The sequence below is a fragment of the Salmo trutta genome, chromosome 23, assembly GCF_901001165.1.
Source record: "Salmo trutta chromosome 23, fSalTru1.1, whole genome shotgun sequence".
In the NCBI taxonomy this organism is placed as follows: domain Eukaryota; kingdom Metazoa; phylum Chordata; class Actinopteri; order Salmoniformes; family Salmonidae; genus Salmo; species Salmo trutta.
Genome location: NC_042979.1, coordinates 50333519 through 50359988, shown reverse-complemented (window position 1 = coordinate 50359988; position 26470 = coordinate 50333519). Strand labels below are relative to the sequence as shown.

The 26470-nt window shown below is 49.5% G+C and overlaps 1 protein-coding gene across 3 annotated transcripts in view; it reads left to right on the top strand.

Annotated features, from left to right (window-relative positions):
- The window catches only part of LOC115160200 (ciliary neurotrophic factor receptor subunit alpha-like), a 277461-nt gene that overhangs the window by 206214 nt on the left and 44777 nt on the right, over window positions 1-26470 (top strand). For all 3 annotated transcript variants that reach the window (XM_029710596.1, XM_029710597.1, XM_029710595.1), the window contains exons 4-5: window positions 5927-6044; window positions 21633-21799. In XM_029710596.1, coding sequence (XP_029566456.1) covers window positions 5927-6044; window positions 21633-21799 — 285 coding nt within the window. The remainder of the gene's footprint in view (window positions 1-5926; window positions 6045-21632; window positions 21800-26470) is intronic.

Here is a 26470-nt window from a genome sequence, read left to right as displayed (position 1 = left end):
TCTGTAAATGATGTCCGAGTGTTGGAGTGTTCCCCTGGCTATCTGTAAATGATGTCATAGCCAGGGGCACACTCCAACACTATGACATCATTTACAGATAGCCAGGGGAACACTCCAACACTCAGACATCATTTACAGATAGCCAGGGGAACACTCCAATACTATCTGTAAATTATGTCTGAGTGTTGGAGTGTGCCCCTGGCTATCTGTAAAACGATGAGTGTTGGAGTGTGTCCCTGGCTATCTGTAATGATGTCTGAGTGTTGGAGTGTTCCCCTGGCTATCTGTAAACGATGAGTGTTGGAGTGTTGGAGTGTTCCCCTGGCTATCTGTAAATGATGTCTGAGTGTTGGAGTGTACCCCTGGCTATCTGTAAATGATGTCTGAGTGTTGGAGTGTGCCCCTGGCTATCTGTAATGATGTCTGAGTGTTGGAGTGTGCACCTGGCGATCCGTAAATATAAATGAAAAACAAGAAAATCGTGCCAAATATATATATATATATATAGTGCCTAATTTGCATAATATTAGGACGAATAATGTTCAGTACTGTTTGTGTGGCTTCTGAAAGTACAGAATAAAGAGGAATTATTACAATATAGCAATTAAAAAAATATTTCAACAGAGTAACATAATAACACTGCAATAAATATAACATGTTGCATCGACGTCACAACAAGTATGAATAAATCCTTTAGAAACAGTAACTGAAAAGCTCCACAAGGTGGCAGGGTAGATCTATGATAAACAGGCCATGGTCCTGATGAGACCAGGGTGGAGCTATGATAAACAGGCCATGGTCCTGATGAGACCAGGGTAGAGCTATGATAAACAGGCCATGGTCCTGATGAGACCAGAGCAGAGCTATGATAACTACATAAGCACCATTTAATCCCCCATAAAGTCTGATGACACACTGGTGAGTGAATCTAAGTAACATGATAAAGAAATTCCTATCCCAATCCGTCAGTTTAAGCTAGAGATATCTGTGGCAGAGCTAGAGAGGTGTTTATCAAACCATGAGACATCCTGAAAATCATTCTAACAAAAATGTCTGTAGCGTCTGAATCAGTTTGACTTGCAAACTCCTCCTCATTGAAAGGGAATGATGGAATGATGGTCTCAGTTTTGCTCTACAACCCCAACAACAAGTATCACATGACTCGTCTGAAGGAAACCGGTTAAAAAACAATACTGGAATGGAAGTCTGAAGGTAGTTTTGTTCCTACCCAAAAAAAGGGATTAAATATGTGTAAAGAAATATACACTGCTCAAAAAATAAAGGGAACACTTAAACAACACAATGTAACTCCAAGTCAATCACACTTCTGTGAAATCAAACTGTCCACTTTGGAAGCAACACTGATTGACAATAAATTTCACATGCTGTTGTGCAAATGGAATAGACAACAGGTGGAAATTATAGGCAATTAGCAAGACACCACCAATAAAGGAGTGGTTCTGCAGGTGGCGACCACTTCTCAGTTCCTATGCTTCCTGGCTGATGTTTTGGTCACTTTTGAATGCTGGCGGTGCTTTCACTCTAGTGGTAGCATGAGACGGAGTCTACAACCCACACAAGTAGTGCAGCTCATCCAGGATGGCACATCAATGCGAGCTGTTGCAAGATGGTTTGCAGTGTCTGTCAGCGTAGTGTCCAGAGCATGGAGGCGCTACCAGGAGACAGGCCAGTACATCAGGAGATGTGGAGGAGGCCGTAGGAGGGCAACAACCCAGCAGCAGGACCGCTACCTCCGCCTTTGTACAAGGAGGAGCAGGAGGAGCACTGCCAGAGCCCTGCAAAATGACCTCCAGCAGGCCACACATGTGCATGTGTCTGCTCAAACGGTCAGAAACAGACTCCATGAGGGTGGTATGAGGGCCCGACGTCCACAGGTGGGGGTTGTGCTTACAGCCCAACACCGTGCAGGACGTTTGGCATTTGCCAGAGAACACCAAGATTGGCAAATTCGCCACTGGCGCCCTGTGCTCTTCACAGATGAAAGCAGGTTCACACTGAGCACGTGACAGACGTGACAGAGTCTGGAGACGCCATGGAGAACGTTCTGCTGCCTGCAACATCCTCCAGCATGACCGGTTTGGCGGTGGGTCAGTCATTGTGTAGGGTGGCATTTCTTTGGGGGGCCGCACAGCCCTCCATGTGCTCGCCAGAGGTAGCCTGACTGCCATTAGGTACCGAGATGAGATCCTCAGACCCTTTGTGAGACCATATGCTGGTGCGGTTGGCCCTGGGTTCCTCCTAATGCAAGACAATGCTAGACATTATGTGGCTGGAGTGTGTCAGCAGTTCCTGCAAGAGGAAGGCATTGATGCTATGGACTGGCCCGCCCATTTCCCAGACCTGAATCCAATTGAGCACATCTGGGACATCATGTCTCGCTCCATCCACCAACGCCACGTTGCACCACAGACTGTCCAGGAGTTGGCGGATGCTTTAGTCCAGGTCTGGGAGGAGATCCCTCAGGAGACCATCCGCACCTCATCAGGAGCATGCCCAGGCGTTGTAGGGAGGTCATACAGGCACGTGGAGGCCACACACACTACTGAGCCTCATTTTGACTTGTTTTAAGGACATTACATCAAAGTTGGATCAGCCTGTAGTGTGGTTTTTCACTTTAATTTTGAGTGTGACTCCAAATCCAGACCTCCATGGGTTGATAAATTGGATTTCCATTGATTATTTTTGTGTGATTTCGTTGTCAGCACATTCAACTATGTAAAGAAAAAAGTATTTAATAAGATTATTTAACTCATTCAGATCTAGGATGTGTTTTTTTAGTGTTCCCTTTATTTTGTTGAGCGGTATATATTTCCAATTTTTTTTAATGTCTCCTAGATTAATGATAGACACTTCACTTCAAAAACTTGTTGCTCAAGATTTATATTTAGATTGTTTTTTTTCGCCATTTCTGAATGTTTTCCCGGGCTATTGCAGTATTTTTTTATTTTATATATACTGCTCAAATAAATAAAGGGAACAGTACAGTATACACAGGAAAACACGAAACTCACAACAGGCTAACAGGCTTACTACAAACAAAAAGACTAGCAGTGTTAGCACAACCACCCAAGTGACAAACATACTCCTAAATATATGACTCCCAATCAGGAACAACGATCCCCAGCTGTTCCTGATAAGGAGTCACAAGACTAACACAGAAACAGACATACTAGACAACACATACAGACTTCTTCTGCCACGTCCTGACCAAAATACTACACCACTACTCCCTCTGCTGGTCAGGACGTGACATCTCCTCTCCTCTCCTCTCATCCCCCTCTCCTCTCATCCCTCTCTTCTTATCCATTTCCTCTCTTCCCTCTCCTCTCAAGCAAGCCCCCTCTCCTCATACCCCTCTCCTCTCCTCCCACTCTCCTCTGAAACCTCTACTCTATTCTCCCCCCTCTCTTCTCATCCCTCTCCTCTCATCCCCCACTCCTCTCCTCCTCCTTCTGATTGGGAGGCAGTGACTGGGAAATGGACAGTATATAGACAGTAGGGTTCTGATTGGGAGGCAGGCTCTGTGAAGTGGACAGTATACAGTGAGGGAAAAAAGTATTTGATCCCCTGCTGATTTTGTACATTTGCCCACTGACAAAGAAATGATCAGTCTATAATTTTAATGGTAGGTTTATTTGAACAGTGAGAGACAGAATAACAACAAAAAAATGCAGAAAAACGCATGTCAAAAATGTTATAAATTGATTTGCATTTTAATGAGGGAAATAAGTATTTGACCCCTTCTCAATCAGAAAGATTGCTGGCTCCCAGGTGTCTTTTATACAGGTAACGAGCTGAGATTAGGAGCACACTCTTAAAGGGAGTGCTCCTAATCTCAGTTTGTTACCTGTATAAAAGACACATGTCCACAGAAGCAATCAATCAATCAGATTCCAAACTCTCCACCATGGCCAAGACCAAAGAGCTCTCCAAGGATGTCAGGGACAAGATTGTAGACCTACACAAGGCTGGAATGGGCTACAAGACCATCGCCAAGCAGCTTGGTGAGAAGGTGACAACAGTTGGTGCGATTATTCGCAAATGGAAGAAACATAAAAGAACTGTGAATCTCCCTCGGCCTGGGGCTCAATGCAAGATCTCACCTCGTGGAGTTGCAATGATCATGAGAACGGTGAGGAATCAGCCCAGAACTACACGGGAGGATCTTGTCAATGTTCTCAAGGCAGCTGGGACCATAGTCACCAAGAAAACAATTGGTAACGCTACACCGTGAAGGACTGAAATCCTGCAGCGCCCGCAAGGTCCCCCTGCTCAAGAAAGCACATATACATGCCCGTCTGAAGTTTGCCAATGAACATCTGAATGATTCAGAGGACAACTGGGTGAAAGTGTTGTGGTCAGATGAGACCAACATGGAGCTCTTTGGCATCAACTCAACTCGCCGTGTTTGGAAGAGGAGGAATGCTGCCTATGACTCCAAGAACACCATCCCCACCGTCAAACATGGAGGTGGAAACATTATGCTTTGGGGGTGTTTTTCTGCTAAGGGGACAGGACAACTTCACCGCATCAAAGGGACGATGGACGGGGCCATGTACCGTCAAATCTTGGGTGAGAACCTCCTTCCCTCAGCCAAGGCATTGAAAATGGGTCGTGGATGGGTGTTCCAGCATGACAATGACCCAAAACACAGCCAAGGCAACAAAGGAGTAGCCTAGCCAGTCTCCAGACCTTCATCCCATAGAAAATCTGTGGAGGGAGCTGAAGGTTCGAGTTACCAAACGTCAGCCTTGAAACCTTAATTAATTGAGAAGATCAGCAAAGAGGAGTGGGAGAAAATCCCTCCTGAGATGTGTGCAAACCTGGTGGCCAACTACAAGAAACGTCTGACCTCTGTGGTTGCCAACAAGGGTTTTGCCACCAAGTACTAAGTCATGTTTTGCAGAGGGGTCAAATACTTATTTCCCTCATTAAAATGCAAATCAATTTATAACATTTTTGACATGCGTTTTTCTGGATTTTTTTGTTGTTATTCTGTCTCTCACTGTTCAAATAAACCTACCATTAAAATTATAGACTGATTATTTTTCTTTGTCAGTGGGCAAACGTACAAAATCAGCAGGGGAACAAATACTTTTTTTCCTCACTGTATAGACAGTAGGGTTCTGATTGGGAGGCAGCCTCTGTGAAGTGGACAGTATATAGACAGTAGGGTTCTGATTGGGAAGCAGGCTCTGTGAAGTGGACAGTAAATAGACAGTAGGGTTCTGATTGGGAGGCAGCCTCTGTGAATATATAGACAGGGTTCTACAGTGTTGATACAGATAGTTGAGGTCAGAGTAGTATGAAGGGGACTTGGGGAAGGGGACTGGGGGTCAGTGTAGTAGGTAGGGGACTGGGGGTCAGAGCAGTATGACGGAGACTGGGGGTCAGAGTAGTAGGAAGGGGACTGGGGGTCAGAGTAGTAGAAGGGGACTGGGGGTCAGAGTAGTAGGAAGGGGACTGGGCATCAGAGTAGTAGGAAGGGGACTGGGGGTCAGAGTAGTAGGAAGGGGACTGGGGGTCAGAGTAGTAGGAAGGGGACTGGGGGTCAGAGTAGTAGAAGGGGACTGGGGGTCAGAGTAGTAGGAAGGGGACTGGGGGTCAGAGTAGTAGGAAGGGGACTGGGGGTCAGAGTAGTAGGAAGGGGACTGGGGGTCAGAGTAGTAGGAAGGGGACTGGGGGTCAGAGTAGTAGGAAGAGTCCCTTTTCTCTCTGTATTTTCTCACCTGATGAAGAATGTCCCTTTTCTCTCTGTATTTTCTCACCTGATGAAGAATGTCCCTTTTCTCTCTGTATTTTCTCACCTGATGAAGAATGTCCCTTTTCTCTCTGTATTTTCTCACCTGATGAAGAATGTACGAGATCCTCACCATCCCCTCTCCTCTTGTGCCTGTCTCTCCAGCCTCCCCTAGGGAACCCACGGTGACGTGTCGATCCAACACCTACCCTAAAGGTTTCTACTGTAGCTGGCACCTGCAGCACCCCACCTCCATACCCACAGACTTCGACGTCACCGTCCTGTAAGAATCAAAACCTTGTCTTTGATTATCTCTGTCTCTCTCTCTCTGTCTCTCTGTCTCTGTGTGTCTCTTTCTCTCTGTGTGTCTCTCTGTGTGTCTCTCTGTGTCTCTCTCTGTGTCTCTCTGTGTCTCTCTGTGTGTCTCTGTGTGTCTCTGTGTGTCTCTGTGTGTCTCTGTCTCTCTGTTCTGTCTGAGTTTGGGGTTAAGAGGACACTTTACCATGCCTCAGAAAACTTACTGACACCCTCTCTCAGCAGGTGGTCTCCTAGCAACCTCATTAATGTTGTACAGACAATATGTCACATTAGAATAATCATGTAGAGAACCACTAGGTCCTCTGAGCGCTGGTGATGTCTGAAAGGATATCTCTCCATGAGCCTCATTAGCCCACACTACCACCCACTATACCGGTCAATCCACACTACCACCCACTCTAATGGTTAACCCCCACTACCACCCACTCTAATGGTCAACCCCCACTACCACCCACTATACCGGTCAATCCACAACACCACCCCCATAATGGTCAACCAAAACTACCACCCCCATAATGGTCAACCTACACTACCACCCACTCTAATGGTCAACCCCCACTACCACCCACTCTAATGGTCAACCCCCACTACCACCCACTATACCGGTCAACCCCCACTACCACCCACTCTAATGGTCAACCCACACTACCACCCAATCTAATGGTCAATCCACACTACCACCCACTCTAATGGTCAACCCCCACTACCACCCACTCTAAAGGTCAATCCACACTACCACCCACTCTAATGGTCAACCCACACTACCACCCACTCTAATGGTCAACCCACACTACCACCCACTCTAATGGTCAACCCCCACTAACACCCACTCTAATGGTCAACCCCCACTACCACCCACTCTAATGGTCAACCCCCACTACCACCCACTATACCGGTCAACCCCAACAACCACCCACTCTAATGGTCAACCCACACTACCACCCACTCTAATGGTCAACCCACACTACCACCCACTATACCGGTCAACCCACACTACCACCCACTCTAATGGTCAACCCACACTACCACCCACTATACCGGTCAACCCACACTACCACCCACTCTAATGGTCAACCCCCACTACCACCCACTCTAATGGTCAACCCACACTACCACCAACTATACCGGTCAACCCCCACAACCACCCACTCTAATGGTCAACCCACACTACCACCCACTCTAATGGTCAACCCACACTACCACCCACTATACCGGTCAATCCACACTACCACCCACTCTAATGGTCAACCCACACTACCACCCAGTATACCGGTCAACCCACACTACCACCCACTCTAATGGTCAACCCACACTACCACCCACTCTAATGGTCAACCCACACTACCACCCACTCTAATGGTCAACCCACACTACCACCCACTCTAATGGTTAACCCCCACTACAACCCACTATAATGGTCAACCCCCACTACCACCCACTATACCGGTCAAGCCCCACTTCCACCCACTCTAATGGTCAACCCACACTAATGGTCAACCCCCACTACCACCCACTATACCGGTCAACCCACACTACCACCCACTCTAATGGTCAACCCACACTACCACCCAGTATACTGGTCAACCCACACTACCACCCACTCTAATGGTCAACCCACACTACCACCAACTATACCGGTCTACCCACACTACAACCCACTCTAATGGTCAACCCACACTACCACCCACTATACCGGTCAACCCACACTACCACCCACTCTAATGGTCAATCCACACTACCACCCACTCTAATGGTCAACCCACACTACCACCCACTCTAATGGTCAACCCACTCTACCACCCACTCTAATGGTCAACCCCCACAACCACCCACTCTAATGGTCAACCCCCACTACCACCCACTCTAATGGTCAACCCACACTACCACCCACTATACCGGTCAACCCACACTACCACCCACTCTAATGGTCAACCCCCACTACCACCCACTCCAATGGTCAACCCTCACTACCACCCACTCTAATGGTCAACCCCCACTACCACTCACTCTAATGGTCAACACCCACTACCACCCACTCTAATGGTCAACCCACACTACCACCCACTCTAATGGTCAACCCACACTACCACCCAGTATACCGGTGAACCCACACTACCACCCACTCTAATGGTCAACCCACACTACCACCCACTATACCGGTCAACCCACACTACCACCCACTCTAATGGTCAACCCACACTACCACCCACTCTAATGGTCAACCCACACTACCACCTAGTATACCGGTCAACCCACACTACCACCCACTCTAATGGTCAACCCACACTACCACCCAGTATACCGGTCAACCCACACTACCACCCACTCTAATGGTCAACCCACACTACCACCCACTCTAATGGTCAACCCACACTACCACCCACTATACCGGTCAATCCACACTACCACCCACTCTAATGGTCAACCCACACTACCACCCAGTATACCGGTCAACCCACACTACCACCCACTCTAATGGTCAACCCACACTACCACCCACTCTAATGGTCAACCCACACTACCACCCACTCTAATGGTCAACCCACACTACCACCCACTCTAATGGTTAACCCCCACTACAACCCACTATAATGGTCAACCCCCACTACCACCCACTATACCGGTCAAGCCCCACTTCCACCCACTCTAATGGTCAACCCACACTAATGGTCAACCCCCACTACCACCCACTATACCGGTCAACCCACACTACCACCCACTCTAATGGTCAACCCACACTACCACCCAGTATACTGGTCAACCCACACTACCACCCACTCTAATGGTCAACCCACACTACCACCAACTATACCGGTCTACCCACACTACAACCCACTCTAATGGTCAACCCACACTACCACCCACTATACCGGTCAACCCACACTACCACCCACTCTAATGGTCAATCCACACTAACACCCACTCTAATGGTCAACCCACACTACCACCCACTCTAATGGTCAACCCACTCTACCACCCACTCTAATGGTCAACCCCCACTACCACCCACTCTAATGGTCAACCCCCACTACCACCCACTCTAATGGTCAACCCACACTACCACCCACTATACCGGTCAACCCACACTACCACCCACTCTAATGGTCAACCCCCACTACCACCCACTCCAATGGTCAACCCTCACTACCACCCACTCTAATGGTCAACCCCCACTACCACTCACTCTAATGGTCAACCCCCACTACCACCCACTCTAATGGTCAACCCACACTACCACCCACTCTAATGGTCAACCCACACTACCACCCAGTATACCGGTGAACCCACACTACCACCCACTCTAATGGTCAACCCACACTACCACCCACTATACCGGTCAACCCACACTACCACCCACTCTAATGGTCAACCCACACTACCACCCACTCTAATGGTCAACCCACACTACCACCTAGTATACCGGTCAACCCACACTACCACCCACTCTAATGGTCAACCCACACTACCACCCAGTATACCGGTCAACCCACACTACCACCCACTCTAATGGTCAACCCACACTACCACCCACTATACCGGTCAACCCACACTACCACCCACTCTAATGGTCAACCCACACTACCACCCACTCTAATGGTCAACCCACACTACCACCCAGTATACCGGTCAACCCACACTACCACCCACTCTAATGGTCAACCCACACTATCACCCAATCTAATGGTCAATCCACACTACCACCCACTCTAATGGTCAACCCCCACTACCACCCACTCTAAAGGTCAATCCACACTACCACCCACTCTAATGGTCAACCCACACTACCACCCACTCTAATGGTCAACCCACACTACCACCCACTCTAATGGTCAACCCCCACTAACACCCACTCTAATGGTCAACCCCCACTACCACCCACTCTAATGGTCAACCCCCACTACCACCCACTCTAATGGTCAACCCCCACTACCACCCACTATACCGGTCAACCCCAACAACCACCCACTCTAATGGTCAACCCACACTACCACCCACTCTAATGGTCAACCCACACTACCACCCACTATACCGGTCAACCCACACTACCACCCACTCTAATGGTCAACCCCCACTACCACCCACTCTAATGGTCAACCCACACTACCACCCACTATACCGGTCAACCCACCCTACCACCCACTCTAATGGTCAACCCCCACTACCACCCACTCTAATGGTCAACCCACACTACCACCAACTATACCGGTCAACCCCCACAACCACCCACTCTAATGGTCAACCCACACTACCACCCACTCTAATGGTCAACCCACACTACCACCCACTATACCGGTCAATCCACACTACCACCCACTCTAATGGTCAACCCACACTACCACCCACTCTAATGGTCAACCCACACTAATGGTCAACCCCCACTACCACCCACTATACCGGTCAACCCACACTACCACCCACTCTAATGGTCAACCCACACTACCACCCAGTATACTGGTCAACCCACACTACCACCCACTCTAATGGTCAACCCACACTACCACCAACTATACCGGTCTACCCACACTACAACCCACTCTAATGGTAAACCCACACTACCACCCACTATACCGGTCAACCCACACTACCACCCACTCTAATGGTCAATCCACACTACCACCCACTCTAATGGTCAACCCACACTACCACCCACTCTAATGGTCAAATCCACTCTACCACCCACTCTAATGGTCAACCCCCACTACCACCCACTCTAATGGTCAACCCCCACTACCACCCACTCTAATGGTCAACCCCCACTACAACCCACTATAATGGTCAACCCCCACTACCACCCACTATACCGGTCAACCCCCACTTCCACCCACTCTAATGGTCAACCCACACTAATGGTCAACCCCCACTACCACCCACTATACCGGTCAACCCACACTACCACCCACTCTAATGGTCAACCCACACTACCACCCAGTATACTGGTCAACCCACACTACCACCCACTCTAATGGTCAACCCACACTACCACCAACTATACCGGTCTACCCACACTACAACCCACTCTAATGGTAAACCCACACTACCACCCACTATACCGGTCAACCCACACTACCACCCACTCTAATGGTCAATCCACACTACCACCCACTCTAATGGTCAACCCACACTACCACCCACTCTAATGGTCAAATCCACTCTACCACCCACTCTAATGGTCAACCCCCACTACCACCCACTCTAATGGTCAACCCCCACTACCACCCACTCTAATGGTCAACCCACACTACCACCCACTATACCGGTCAACCCACACTACCACCCACTCTAATGGTCAACCCCCACTACCACCCACTCTAATGGTCAACCCTCACTACCACCCACTCTAATGGTCAACCCCCACTACCACTCACTCTAATGGTCAAACCCCACTACCACCCACTCTAATGGTCAACCCACACTACCACCCACTCTAATGGTCAACCCACACTACCACCCAGTATACCGGTGAACCCACACTACCACCCACTCTAATGGTCAACCCACACTGCCACCCACTATACCGGTCAACCCACACTACCACCCACTCTAATGGTCAACCCACACTACCACCCACTCTAATGGTCAACCCACACTACAACCTAGTATACCGGTCAACCCACACTACCACCCACTCTAATGGTCAACCCACACTACCACCCACTCTAATGGTCAACCCACACTACCACCCAGTATACCGGTCAACCCACACTACCACCCACTCTAATGGTCAACCCACACTACCACCCACTATACCGGTCAACCCACACTACCACCCACTCTAATGGTCAACCCACACTACCACCCACTCTAATGGTCAACCCACACTACCACCCACTCTAATGGTCAACCCACACTACCACCCACTCTAATGGTTAACCCCCACTACAACCCACTATAATGGTCAACCCCCACTACAACCCACTATACCGGTCAACCCCCACTACCACCCACTCTAATGGTCAACCCACACTACCACCCACTCTAATGGCCAAGCCCCACTACCACCCACTATACCGGTCAACCCACTCTAATGGTTAACCCACACTACCACCCACTATACCGGTCAACCCACACTACCACCCACTCTAATGGTCAACCCCCACTACCACCCACTCTAATGGTCAACCCTCACTACCACCCACTCTAATGGTCAACCCCCACTACCACTCACTCTTATGGTCAACCCCCACTACCACCCACTCTAATGGTCAACCCACACTACCACCCAGTATACCGGTCAACCCACACTACCACCCACTCTAATGGTCAACCCACACTACCACCCACTATACCGGTCAACCCACACTACCACCCACTCTAATGGTCAACCCACACTACCACCCACTGTAATGGTCAACCCACACTACCACCCAGTATACCAGTCAACCCACACTACCACCCACTCTAATGGTCAACCCACACTACCACCCACTCTAATGGTCAACCCACACTACCACCCAGTATACCGGTCAACCCACACTACCACCCACTCTAATGGTCAACCCACACTACCACCCACTATACCGGTCAACCCACACTACCACCCACTCTAATGGTCAACCCACACTACCACCCACTCTAATGGTAAACCCACACTACCACCCAGTATACCGGTCAACCCACACTACCACCCACTCTAATGGTCAACCCACACTACCACCCACTCTAATGGTCAACCCACACTACCACCCACTCTAATGGTCAACCCACACTACCACCCAGTATACCGGTCAACCCCCACTACCACCCACTATACCGGTCAACCCACACTACCACCCACTCTAATGGTCAATCCACACTACCACCCACTATACCGGTCAACCCACACTACCACCCACTCTAATGGTAAACCCACACTACCACCCACTCTAATGGTCAACCCCCACTACCACCCACTCTAATGGTCAACCCCCACTATCACCCACTCTAATGGTCAACCTCCACTACCACCCACTCTAATGGTCAACCCCCACAACCACCCACTCTAATGGTCAACCCACACTACCACCCACTATTCCAGTCAATCCACACTACCACCCACTCTAATGGTCAACCCACACTACCACCCACTATACCGGTCAACCCACACTACCACCCACTGTAATGGTCAACCCACACTACCACCCACTCTAATGGTCAACCCACACTACCACCCACTCTAATGGTCAACCCACACTACCACCCACTCTAATGGTTAACCCCCACTACAACCCACTATAATGGTCAACCCCCACTACCACCCACTATACCGGTCAACCCCCACTACCACCCACTCTAATGGTCAACCCACACTACCACCCACTCTAATGGTCAACCCCCACTACCACCCACTATACCGGTCAACCCACACTACCACCCACTCTAATGGTCAACCCACATTACCACCCAGTATACCGGTCAACCCACACTACCACCCACTCCAATGTTCAACCCCCACAACCACCCACTCTAATGGTCAACCCACACTACCACCCACTCTAATGGTCAACCCACACTACCACCCACTCTAATGGTCAACCCACACTACCACCCACTATACCGGTCAACCCACTCTACCACCCACTCTAATGGTCAATCCACACTACCACCCACTCTAATGGTCAACCCCCACTACCACCCACTCTAATGGTCAACCCCCACTACCACCCACTCTAATGGACAACCCTCACTACCACCCACTCTAATGGTCAACCCCCACTACCACTCACTCTAATGGTCAACCCCCACTACCACCCACTCTAATGGTCAACCCACACTACCACCCACTATACCGGTCAACCCACACTACCACCCACTCTAATGGTTAACCCCCACTACCACCCACTCTAATGGTCAACCCACACTACCACCCACTCTAATGGTCAACCCACACTACCACCCACTCTAATGGTCAACCCACACTACCACCCACTCTAATGGTTAACCCCCACTACAACCCACTATAATGGTCAACCCCCACTACCACCCACTATACCGGTCAACCCCCACTTCCACCCACTCTAATGGTCAACCCACACTAATGGTCAACCCCCACTACCACCCACTATACCGGTCAACCCACACTACCACCCACTCTAATGGTCAACCCACACTACCACACAGTATACTGGTCAACCCACACTACCACCCACTCTAATGGTCAACCCACACTACCACCAACTATACCGGTCTACCCACACTACAACCCACTCTAATGGTCAACCCACACTACCACCCACTATACCGGTCAACCCACACTACCACCCACTCTAATGGTCAATCCACACTACCACCCACTCTAATGGTCATCCCACACTACCACCCACTCTAATGGTCAACCCACTCTACCACCCACTCTAATGGTCAACCCCCACTACCACCCACTCTAATGGTCAACCCCCACTACCACCCACTCTAATGGTCAACCCACACTACCACCCACTATACCGGTCAACCCACACTACCACCCACTCTAATGTTCAACCCCCACTACCACCCACTCTAATGGTCAACCCTCACTACCACCCACTCTAATGGTCAACCCCCACTACCACTCACTCTAATGGTCAACCCCCACTACCACCCACTCTAATGGTCAACCCACACTACCACCCACTCTAATGTTCAACACACACTACCACCCAGTATACCGGTGAACCCACACTACCACCCACTCTAATGGTCAACCCACACTACCACCCACTATACCGGTCAACCCACACTACCACCCACTCTAATGGTCAACCCACACTACCACCCACTCTAACGGTCAACCCACACTTCCACCTAGTATACCGGTCAACCCACACTACCACCCACTCTAATGGTCAACCCACACTACCACCCATTCTAATGGTCAACCCACATTACCACCCAGTATACCGGTCAACCCACACTACCACCCACTCTAATGGTCAACCCACACTACCACCCACTATACCGGTCAACCCACACTACCACCCACTCTAATGGTCAACCCACACTACCACCCACTCTAATGGTCAACCCACACTACCACCCAGTATACCGGTCAACCCACACTACCACCCACTCTAATGGTCAACCCACACTACCACCCACTCTAATGGTCAACCCACACTACCACCCACTCTAATGGTTAACCCCCACTACAACCCACTATAATGGTCAACCCCCACTACCACCCACTATACCGGTCAACCCCCACTACCACCCACTCTAATGGTCAACCCACACTACCACCCACTCTAATGGTCAACCCCCACTACCACCCACTATACCGGTCAACCCACTCTAATGGTCAACCCACACTACCACCCACTATACCGGTCAACCCACACTACCACCCACTCTAATGGTCAACCCCCACTACCACCCACTCTAATGGTCAACCCTCACTACCACCCACTCTAATGGTCAACCCCCACTACCACTCACTCTTATGGTCAACCCCCACTACCACCCACTCTAATGGTCAACCCACACTACCACCCACTCTAATGGTCAACCCACACTACCACCCAGAATACCGGTCAACCCACACTACCACCCACTCTAATGGTCAACCCACACTACCACCCACTATACCGGTCAACCCACACTACCACCCACTCTATTGGTCAACCCACACTACCACCCATTCTAATGGTCAACCCACACTACCACCCAGTATACCGGTCAACCCACACTACCACCCACTCTAATGGTCAACCCACACTACCACCCACTCTAATGGTCAACCCACACTACCACCCACTCTAATGGTCAACCCACACTACTACCCAGTATACCGGTCAACCCCCACTACCACCCACTATACCGGTCAACCCACACTACCACCCACTCTAATGGTCAACCCACACTACCACCCACTCTAATGGTCAACCCACACTACCACCCACTCTAATGGTTAACCCCCACTACCACCCACTCTAATGGTCAACCCACACTACCACCCACTCTAATGGTCAACCCCCACTACCACCCACTATACCGGTCAACCCACACTACCACCCACTCTAATGGTAAACCCACACTACCACCCACTCTAATGGTCAACCCACACTACCACCCACTATACCGGTCAACCCACACTACCACCCACTCTAATGGTCAACCCACACTACCACCCACTCTAATGGTCAACCCACACTACCACCCAGTATACCGGTCAACCCCCACTACCACCCACTCTAATGGTCAACCCACACTACCACCCACACTACCACCCACTCTAATGGTCAACCCACACTACCACCCAGTATACCGGTCAACCCCCACTACCACCCACTATACCGGTCAACCCACACTACCACCCACTCTAATGGTCAACCCCCACTACCACCCACTCTAATGGTCAACCCACACTACCACCCACTCTAATGGTCAACCCACACTACAACCTACTCTAATGGTCAACCCACACTACCACCCACTCTAATGGTCAACCCACACTACCATCCACTCTAATGGTCAACCCACGCTACCACCCACTCTAATGGTCAACCCACACTACCACCCACTCTAATGGTCAACCCACACTACAACCCACTCTAATGGTCAACCCACACTACAACCCACTATACCGGTCAACCCCCACAACCACCCACTCTAATGGTCAACCCACACTACCACCCACTCTAATGGTCAACCCACACTACAACCCGCTATACCGGTCAACCCCCACTACCACCCAGTATACCGGTCAACCCACACTACAACCCACTCTAATGGTCAACCCACACTACCACCCACTATACCGGTCAACCCACACTACCACCCACTCTCTGAGCCTCATTAACCCACACTAGAACCCACTATAACGACACAGCCTCTGTCTCCTATAGAGACCTCAGAAAGCCTGTCAGCACCCTGGTCCTTAGATACTGACAACACCCGCATCACCATGGCTGATTTTCTTTAAGAAAAAGTCGCGGTATGAAGGAAGTTTTTATTTAATTCAAAACAACAGTAAAAAGACATTTGAAAATAAGAGTAGCAAGGCTATATACAGACACCAGTTAGTCAGGCTGATAGGGGTGGTATATTCATGTAGGTATGGTTAAAGTGACTATGCATATAAGATAAACAGAGAGTAGCAGCAGCGTAAAAGAGGGGTTGGGGGGCACACAATGCAAATAGTCCAGGTAACCATTTGGTTACCTGTTCAGGAGTCTTATGGCTTGGGGGTAAAAACTGTTGAGAAGCCTTTTTGTCCTAGACTTGGCACTCCGGTACCGCTTGCAATGCGGTAGTAGAGAGAGCAGTTTATGACTGGGGTGGCTGGGGTCTTAAACTATTTAGGACTTTCCTCTGACACCGCCTAGTGTAGAGGTCCTGGATGGCAGGCAGCTTTGCCCAGTGATGTACTGGGCCGTACGCATTACCCTCTGTAGTGCCTTGCGGTCGGAGGCCGAGCAGTTGCTGTACCAGGCAGTGATGCAATCGGTCAGGATGCTCTCGATTTTGCAGCTGTAGAACCTTTTGAGGATCTCAGGACCCATGCCAAATCTTTTTAGTTTCCTGAGGGGGAATAGGCTTTGTCGTGCCCTCTTCACGACTGTCTTGGAGTGTTTGGACCATTGTAGTTTGTTGTTGATGTGGACACCAAGGAACTTGAATCGCTCAACCTGCTCCACTACAGCCCTGTCGATGAGAATAGGGGTGTGCTCGGTCCTCCTTTTCCTGTAGTCCACAATCATCTCCTTAGTCTTGGTTACGTTGAGGGATAGGTTGTTATTCTGGCACCACCCGGCCAGGTCTCTGACCTCCTCCCTATAGGCTGTCTCGCCATTGACGGTGATCAGGCCTACCACTGTTGTGTCGTCTGCAAACTCAATGATGGTGTTGGAGTCGTGCCTGGCCATGCAGTCGTGGGTGAACAGGGAGTACAGGAGGGGACTGAGCACGCACCCCTGGGGAGCTCCAGTGTTGAGGATCAGCGTGGCAGATGTGTTGCTACCTACCCTCACCACCTGGGGGCGGCCCATCAGGAAGTCCAGGATCCAGTTGCAGAGGGAGGTGTTTAGTCCCAGGGTCCTTAGCTTAGTGATGAGCTTTGAGGGCACTATGGTGTTGAACGCTGAGCTGTAGTCAATGAACAGCATTCTCACATAGGTGTTCCTTTTGTCCAGGTGGGAAAGGGCAGTGTGGAGTGCAATAGAGATTGCATCATCTGTGGATCTGTTTGGGCGGTATGCAAATTGGAGTGGGTCTAGGGTTTCTGGGATAATGGTGTTGATGTGAGCCATTACCAACCTTTCAAAGCACTTCATGGCTACTGACGTGAGACCTACGGGTCTGGTGTCATTTAGGCAGGTTGCCTTAGTGTTCTTGGGCACAGGGACTATGGCGGTCTGCTTAAAACATGTTGGTATTACAGACTCAATCAGGGACATGTTGAAAATGTCAGTGAAGACACCTGCCAGTTGGTCAGCACATGCCCGGAGCACACGTCCTGGTAATCCATCTGGCCCCGCCGCCTTGTTTATGTTGACCTGTTTAAAGGTCTTACTCACGTCGGCTACGGAGAGCCCGATCACACAGTCGTCCGGAACAGCTGATGCACTCATGTATGCCTCAGTGTTGCTTGCCTCGAAGCGAGCATAGAAGTGATCTGGTAGGCTCGTGTCACTGGGCAGCTCGCGGCTGTGCTTCCCTTTGGAGTCTGTAATAGTTTGCAGGCCCTGCCACATCCGACGAGCGTCAGAGCCGGTATAGTAGGATTCAATCTTAGTCCTGTATTGACGCTTTACCTGTTTGATGGTTCGTCAGATGGCGTAGCAGGATTTCTTGTAAGCTTCCAGGTTAGAGTCCCACAACTTGAAAGCGGCAGCTCTACCCTTTAGCTCAGTGCAAATGTTGCCTGTAATCCATGGCTTCTGGTTGGGGTATGTACGTACAGTCACTGTGGGGACGACGTCCTCGATGCACTTATTGATAAAGCCAGTGACTGATGTGCTGTACTCCTCAATGTCATCGGAAGAATCCCGGAACATATTCCAGTCTGTGGTAGCAAAACAGTCATGTAGTTTAGCATCTGCTTCATCTGACCACTTTTTTATAGACCGAGTCCCTGGTGCTTCCTGCTTTAATTTTAGCTTGTATGCAGGAATCAGGAGGATAGAGTTGTGGTCGGATTTACTAAATGGAGGGCGAGGGAGAGCCTTGTACGCGTCTCTGTGTGTGGAGTACAGGTGATCTAGAATTTTCTTCCCTCTGGTTGCACATTTAACATGTTGATGGAAATTTGGTAGAACTGATTTAAGTCTCCCTGCATTAAAGTCTCCGGCCACTAGGAGCGCCGCCTCTTGGTGAGTGGTTTCCTGTTTGCTTATTTCCTTATACAGCTGACTGAGTGCGGTCTTAGTGCCAGCATCTGTCTGTGGTGGTAAATAAACAGCCACGAAAAGTATAGCCGAGAACTCTCTATGCAAGTAGTGTGGCCTGCAATTTATCACAATATACTCTACTTCAGGCGAGCAAAACCTAGACTTCCTTAGATTTCGTGCACCAGCTGTTTTTTACAAATATGCACAGACCGCCCCCCCCCTCGTCTTACCGGAGTGTGCTGTTCTATCCTGCCGGTGCAGCGTATATCCCGCTAGCTGAATATCCATGTCGTCATTCAGCCACGATTTCGTGAAACATAAGATATTACAGTTTGTGATGTCCCGTTGGTAGGATATTCATGATCGTACCTAGTCTAATTTATTGTCCAATGATTGCACGGTGGCGAGTAGTATTGATGGTAACGGCAGCTTTCCTACTCGCCTTCTACGGGTCCGGACGAGGCATCCGGCTCTTCGTCCTCTGTACCTGCGTCGCTTCTTCTTGCGAATAACTGGGATGTCGGCCCTGCCGGGTGTTTGGAGAATATCGTCTGAGTCCTGCTTGTTGTTGAAAAAATCTTTGTCTAATCCGAGGTGAGTGATCGCTGTCCTGATATCTAGAAGCTCTTTTTTGCCGTAAGATACGGTTGCAGAAACAAAATAATTTACTAATATCGCGAAAAAAATCACATAATAACACAATTGGTTGGGCGCCCATAGAACTGCTGCCATTCCGTCCTGCGCCATTTTCAATAGTTGTTTTATGTCTTTACTTACCTACACACACACACACACACACACACACACACACACACACACACACACACATACCTTTTTTTCACACTATTGGTTACAGCCTGTAAGTAAGCATTTAAGCAAGGAAGCATTTCACTGTATTCGGCGCACGTGGCAAATAAAGTTTGATTTGATTTGAGTTTAGTGATAAGACTCCTTCTATATCATAATATATATATATATATATATATATATAAATAATACTACTATATATATAATACTACTTCATCTCCTTCTCCAACATAACAAGACAACATCTCCTTCTTCATCCCCACTCTCTCTGTCATCATCCACCCCTCTCTGTCATCATCCCCCCTCTCTGTCATCACCCCCCCTTTCTGTCATCATCCCCCATCTCTGTCATCATCCCCCCCTTTCTGTCATCATCCCCCCTCTCTGTCATCATCCCCCCTCTCTGTCATCATCCCCTCTCTCTCTGTCATCATCCACCCCTCTCTCTGTCATCATCCACCCCTCTCTGTCATCATCCCCTCTCTCTCTGTCATCATCCACCCCTTTCTGTCATCATCCCCCCTCTGTGTCATCATCCGCCCTCTCTGTCATCATCCCCCCTCTCTGTCATCATCCCCCCCTTTCTGTCATCATCCCCCCTTTCTGTCATCATCCCCCCTCTCTGTCATCATCCCCCCCTCTCTGTCATCATCCCCCCTCTCTGTCATCACCCTCCCTCTCTGTCATCACCCCCCTCTCTCTGTCATCATCTACCTCACTCTGTCATCATCCCCCCTCTCTGTCATCATCCCCCTCTCTCTGTCATCATCCCCCCTCTCTCTGTCATCGTCCCCCTCTTTCTGTCATCATCCCCCCCTATCTGTCATCATCCCCCCCTCTCTGTCGTCATCCCCCCTTTCGGTCATCATCCCCCCCCTCTCTGTCATCATCCACCCCTCTCTGTCATCCTCCCCTCTCTCTCTGTCGTCATCACCCTCTCTGTCATCCTCCCCCTCTCTCTGTCATCCACCCCTCTCTGTCATCCTCCCCCCACTCTGTCATCCACCCCTCTCTGTCATCCACCCCTCTCTGTCATCCTCCCCCCTCTCTGTCATCCACCCCTCTCTGTCATCCTCCCCCCACTCTGTCATCCACCCCTCTCTGTCATCCTCCCCCCTCTCTGTCATCCTCCCCTCTCTGTCATCCTCCCCCCTCTCTGTCATCCACCCCTCTCTGTCATCCACCCCTCTCTGTCATCCTCCCACCTCTCTGTCATCCACCACTCTCTGTCATCCTCCCCCCACTCTGTCATCCACCCCTCTCTGTCATCCTCCCCCCTCTCTGTCATCCTCCCCTCTCTGTCATCCTCCCCCCTCTCTGTCATCCTCCCCCCCTCTCTGTCATCCACCCCTCTCTGTCATCCTCCCCCCTCTCTGTCATCCACCCCTCTCTGTCATCTTCCCCCCACTTTCATCCACCCCTCCCTGTCATCCTCCCCCCTCTGCTGTTCTCTCTCCTCTCAGACACAACCAGGAGTCCCTAGAAGTAACAAGGGATGTGGTCCATAAGAACCGCTGCCACGTTCAGTTCCCTGAGGTGTTCAGTAGCTACCCCTACAGAGTCAACGTTACGGCTGTCAACGCCCTGGGAAAAGCATCCACCGCCATCACCTTTGAAGAGTTCAACATAGGTACGTAGACCACGGTTGTTTTTTGTTGTTGTAGCGCTGACTTCATTACAACCTTGATGTTAGCTCACCTCACCAGCCAAACATCACTCAGAGCAACCTGTCCTGTCAGGCTGTATCAACCTTCACGTCACAGCAGCCATTGTTTATTTTATAGCCAACACTCTACAACGGCAACCTGCAGGCGGCCTAATTATATTTTGTTAAAACTCATCAGACGACATCTGTCAGTCAGTAAGAGTCATTAACACAGCCAAGACTCCACAGGTAAATATTTCCTGAAACAAGCTGAAGGAAATAACCTTCAATCCTCTCTGTATTGACACAATGTTTGTGTCCCAAATGGCTCCCTATTCCCTGTAGTTTGCACTACTTTTGACAAAGATCCACAGGGAATAGTGAGCCATTTGGGACGAGACCCAGCGGCCTGGAAGGGATGAGAGAACCAAGCCTACAGTATGGTTTCGTAGCTTCAACCCTGCGGCACACACCCACCAATTGATTAATGGACTGCTGAATGTATATTATTTTCTCTTGCTTTGTCTGCTCTTTTCAATATTATGTCTCTCTCTGATAATCCACCCAGGAAAGGGCTGAAAATAGCCCATATTAACATATGTAACCTTAGAAATAAGGTTCATGAACTCAATAACTTGCTAACATCAGATAACATTCATATATTAGCCATTTCTGAGACTCAGATAATTAATCTGATGATACAGCAGTAGCAATACAAGGATATAACATCTATAGAAGAGACAGAAATGCTTATGGGGGAGGTGTTGCTGTATATATTCAGAGCCATATCCCTGTAATGCTTAGAGAAGATCTCATGTCAAGTGATATCTAAGTGTTGTGGTGGCAGGTTCACCTGGCACATCTAAAGGAAACAGACGATGAACAGAGGGACATGTGAAGGAAACAGATGATGAACAGAGGGACATGTGAAGGAAACAGACGATGAATAGAGGGACATGTGAAGGAAACAGACAATGAACCGAGAGACGTGAAGGAAACAGACGAGGGACGTGAAGGAAACAGACGATGAACAGAGAGACATGTGAAGGAAACAGACGATGAACAGAGGGACATGTGAAGGAAACAGACGATGAACAGAGGGACATGTGAAGGAAACAGACGATGAACAGAGGGACATGTGAAGGAAACAGACGATGAACAGAGGGACATGTGAAGGAAACAGATGATGAACAGAGGGACATGTGAAGGAAACAGATGATGAACAGAGGGACATCTAAAGGAAATAGACGATGAATAGAGGGACATGTGAAGGAAGGAAACAGATGATGAATTTAAAACATTTTTAAAAGAACAATGTGCAAATATTGTTCAATCCAGGTCTGCAAACTCTTAGAGACTTACCCAGATAGACTCCCAGCTGTAATCACTGCCAAAGGTGTTTTTACAAAGTAATGACTCAGGGCTGTGAATACTTATGTCAATTAGATGTTTCTGTATTTAATTTCCAATAAATTAGCAACATTTTCTAAAACCATGATTTCCCTTCGTCATTATGGGGTATTGTGTGTAGATGGGTGAGGAACAAGGTGTTCCTGACCTTTGGTGTACTCAGTGTATACTGTAGGGAGGTTCAAAATGACTAGGCAACCGGATCGAGAATAGACAGTAGCAGCAGGTATCACGGTTGTAGTAGGATGAAGCAGACCAAAGTGCAGCGTAGGTATCGTTCCACATTTTTATTGAAGTGTGAAACTATGCAATACATACACATAAACTGAATAACAAAAACAACAAACTGTGACGCAGAGGTGAAACATACACTAACTCAAAGACAATCTCCCACAAACCCAGGTGGGTAAGTATGATCTCCAATTAGAGATGACGATGACCAGCTGCCTCTAATTGGAAATCATCCTAAACAAAACCCAACATAGAAATACAAAACTTGAACATAACAACATAGAAAAACTAAACTAGAAAACCCCCTGTCACGCCCTGACCTACTCTACCATAGAAAATAACAGCTTTCTATGGTCAGGACGTGACAGTACCCCCCCCAAAGGTGCGGACTCCGAACGCACCAACAAAAAAAAGGGAGGCTAAGGGAGGGTGACAAATGTCTATGGCGGCTGTGGTGCAGTACTCAGAACCTTCTCATCCCGTGGATCCTCCAGCAGAGGAGGTGGCTCCGGTTTGGGGTGTAACCCCCGCTCCGCCCGCTGATCCCTCCGCTTTTGTGTCACCGGACTCTGGATCATCACCGAAGGACCCGGACCGTGGATCATCACTGGAGGTTCTGGACTGCAGACCGCCGCTGGAGGTTCTGGACTGCAGACCGCCGCTGGAGGTTCTGGACTGCATACCGCCGCTGGAGGTTCCGGACTGCGGGCCGTCTCAGGAGGTTCCGGACTGCGGGCCGTCTCAGGAGGTTCCGGACTGCGGGCCGTCGCCGGAGGTTCCGGACTGCAAAACGTCGCAGGAAGCGCTGGACTGGGAAGGCGCACTGGAGGCCTGATGCGTGGGGCTGACACAGGTGGCGCCAGACTGGTGTCACGCACCTCGGGGCAAGTGCGAGGAGCATGCACAGGGCGTACCAGGCTGGATAGACTCACTGGAGGCCAGGTACGTGGGGCAGGCACAGAATATACTGGGCCGTGGAGGCGCACTGGAGATCTCGAGCGTAGAGCTGGCACAACCCGTCCTGGCTGGATGCTTACTTTCGCCCGGCAAACGCGGGTTCTGGCACAGGACGCACTGGGCTGTGAATATGCACTGGCGACACAGTGCGCAGAGCCGGCGCAGGATATCCTGGACCGAGAAGGCGAACTGGAGACCAGGAGCGCTGAGCTGGCACCACCCTTCCTGGCTGAAAGCTCAACCTAGCTCGGCAAATGCGGGGCGCGGGCACAGATCGCACCGGGCTGTGAATGCGCACTGGCGACACAGTGCGCATCACCGCATAACACGGTGCTTGCTCTGTCACTCGCTCCCCACGGTAAGCACGGGGAGTTGGCTCAGGTCTCCACCCTGACTCTGCCAATCTCCCCGTGTGCCCCCCCAAAAAAAATATTTATTGGGGCTGCCTCTCGGGCTTCCATTGTTGCCGTGCTAGTGCCTCATATATTCGCCGTTCATCTCTCGCAGCCTCCATCTGCTCCCTTGACCGGCGATATTCCCCGGCCTGCCTCCAGGGTCCTCTCCCATCCAAGATTTCCTCCCATGTCCATTTGTCCTGCTGACCACGCTGCTTGGTCCTTTGGTGGTGGGAGATTCTGTCACGGTTGTCGTAGGATGAAGCGGACCAAAGTGCAGCGTAGGTATCGTTCCACATATTTATTGAAGTGTGAAACTATGCAATACATACACATGAACTGAATAACAAAAACAACAAACTGTGACGCAGAGGTGAAACATACACTAACTCAAAGACAATCTCCCACAAACCCAGGTGGGTAAGTATGATCTCCAATTAGAGATAACGATGATCAGCTGCCTCTAATTGGAAATCATCCTAAACAAAACCCAACATAGAAATACAAAACTAGAACATAACAACATAGAAAAACGAAACTAGAAAATCCCCTGTCACGCCCTGACCTACTCTACCATAGAAAATAACAGCTTTCTATGGTCAGGACGTGACAGTACCCCCCCCAAAGGTGCGGACTCCGAATGCACCAAAAAAAAAGGGAGGCTAAGGGAGGGTGAGACATATGTCTATGGTGGCTGTGGTGCAGTACTCAGAACCTTCTCATCCCGCGGATCCTCCAGCAGAGGAGGCGGCTCCGGTTCGGGGTGTAGGTAGGGGTAAAGGATAGACAATAGACAGTAACAGCAGTATACTGTAGGTAGGGGTAAAGGATAGACAATAGACAGTAACAGCAGTATACTGTAGGTAGGGGTAAAGGATAGATAATAGACAGTAACAGCAGTATACTGTAGGTAGGGGTAAAGGATAGACAATAGACAGTAACAGCAGTATACTGTAGGTAGGGGTAAAGGATAGATAATAGACAGCAACAGCAGTATACTGTAGGTAGGGGTAAAGGAAGATAATAGACAGTAACAGCAATATACTGTAGGTAGGGTAAAGGATAGATAATAGACAGTAACAGCAGTATACTGTAGGTAGGGGTAAAGGATAGATAATAGACAGCAACAGCAGTATACTGTAGGTAGGGGTAAAGGATAGATAATAGACAGTGCGTACTGCGGCAATTTGATTCATTATTTAGAAGTCTTGTTTAGCAGTCTTATGGCTTGACGGTAAAAGCTGTTCAGGGTCCTGTTGGTTCCAGACTTGGTGCACTGGTACTACTTGCCGTGCGGTAGCAGAGAGAACAGTCTGGCTTCGGTGACTGGAGTCTGGAGCCCCCAGTGATGACCATGTCAATTCCTTAGTGATGTGTACACCGAGATACTTGAAGCTCTCGTGCCCCTCCTTTTCCCATTGACTCCGTACCGGTACCGTCTGTATATCGCCTCGCTATTGTTATTTTATTGTGTTACTTTTTTTACTTTAGTTTATTTCGTAAATATGTTTTTAACTGTTCTTAAAGCTGCATTGTTGGTTAAGGGCTTGTAAGCAAACCTTTAAGGTCTACAGCTGCTGTACTCGGAGCACGTGACAAATAAAGTGTTCTTTGATTTAAGAGGGCCATAGAAATTGCATCATCTGTGGAACTGTTGTGGCGG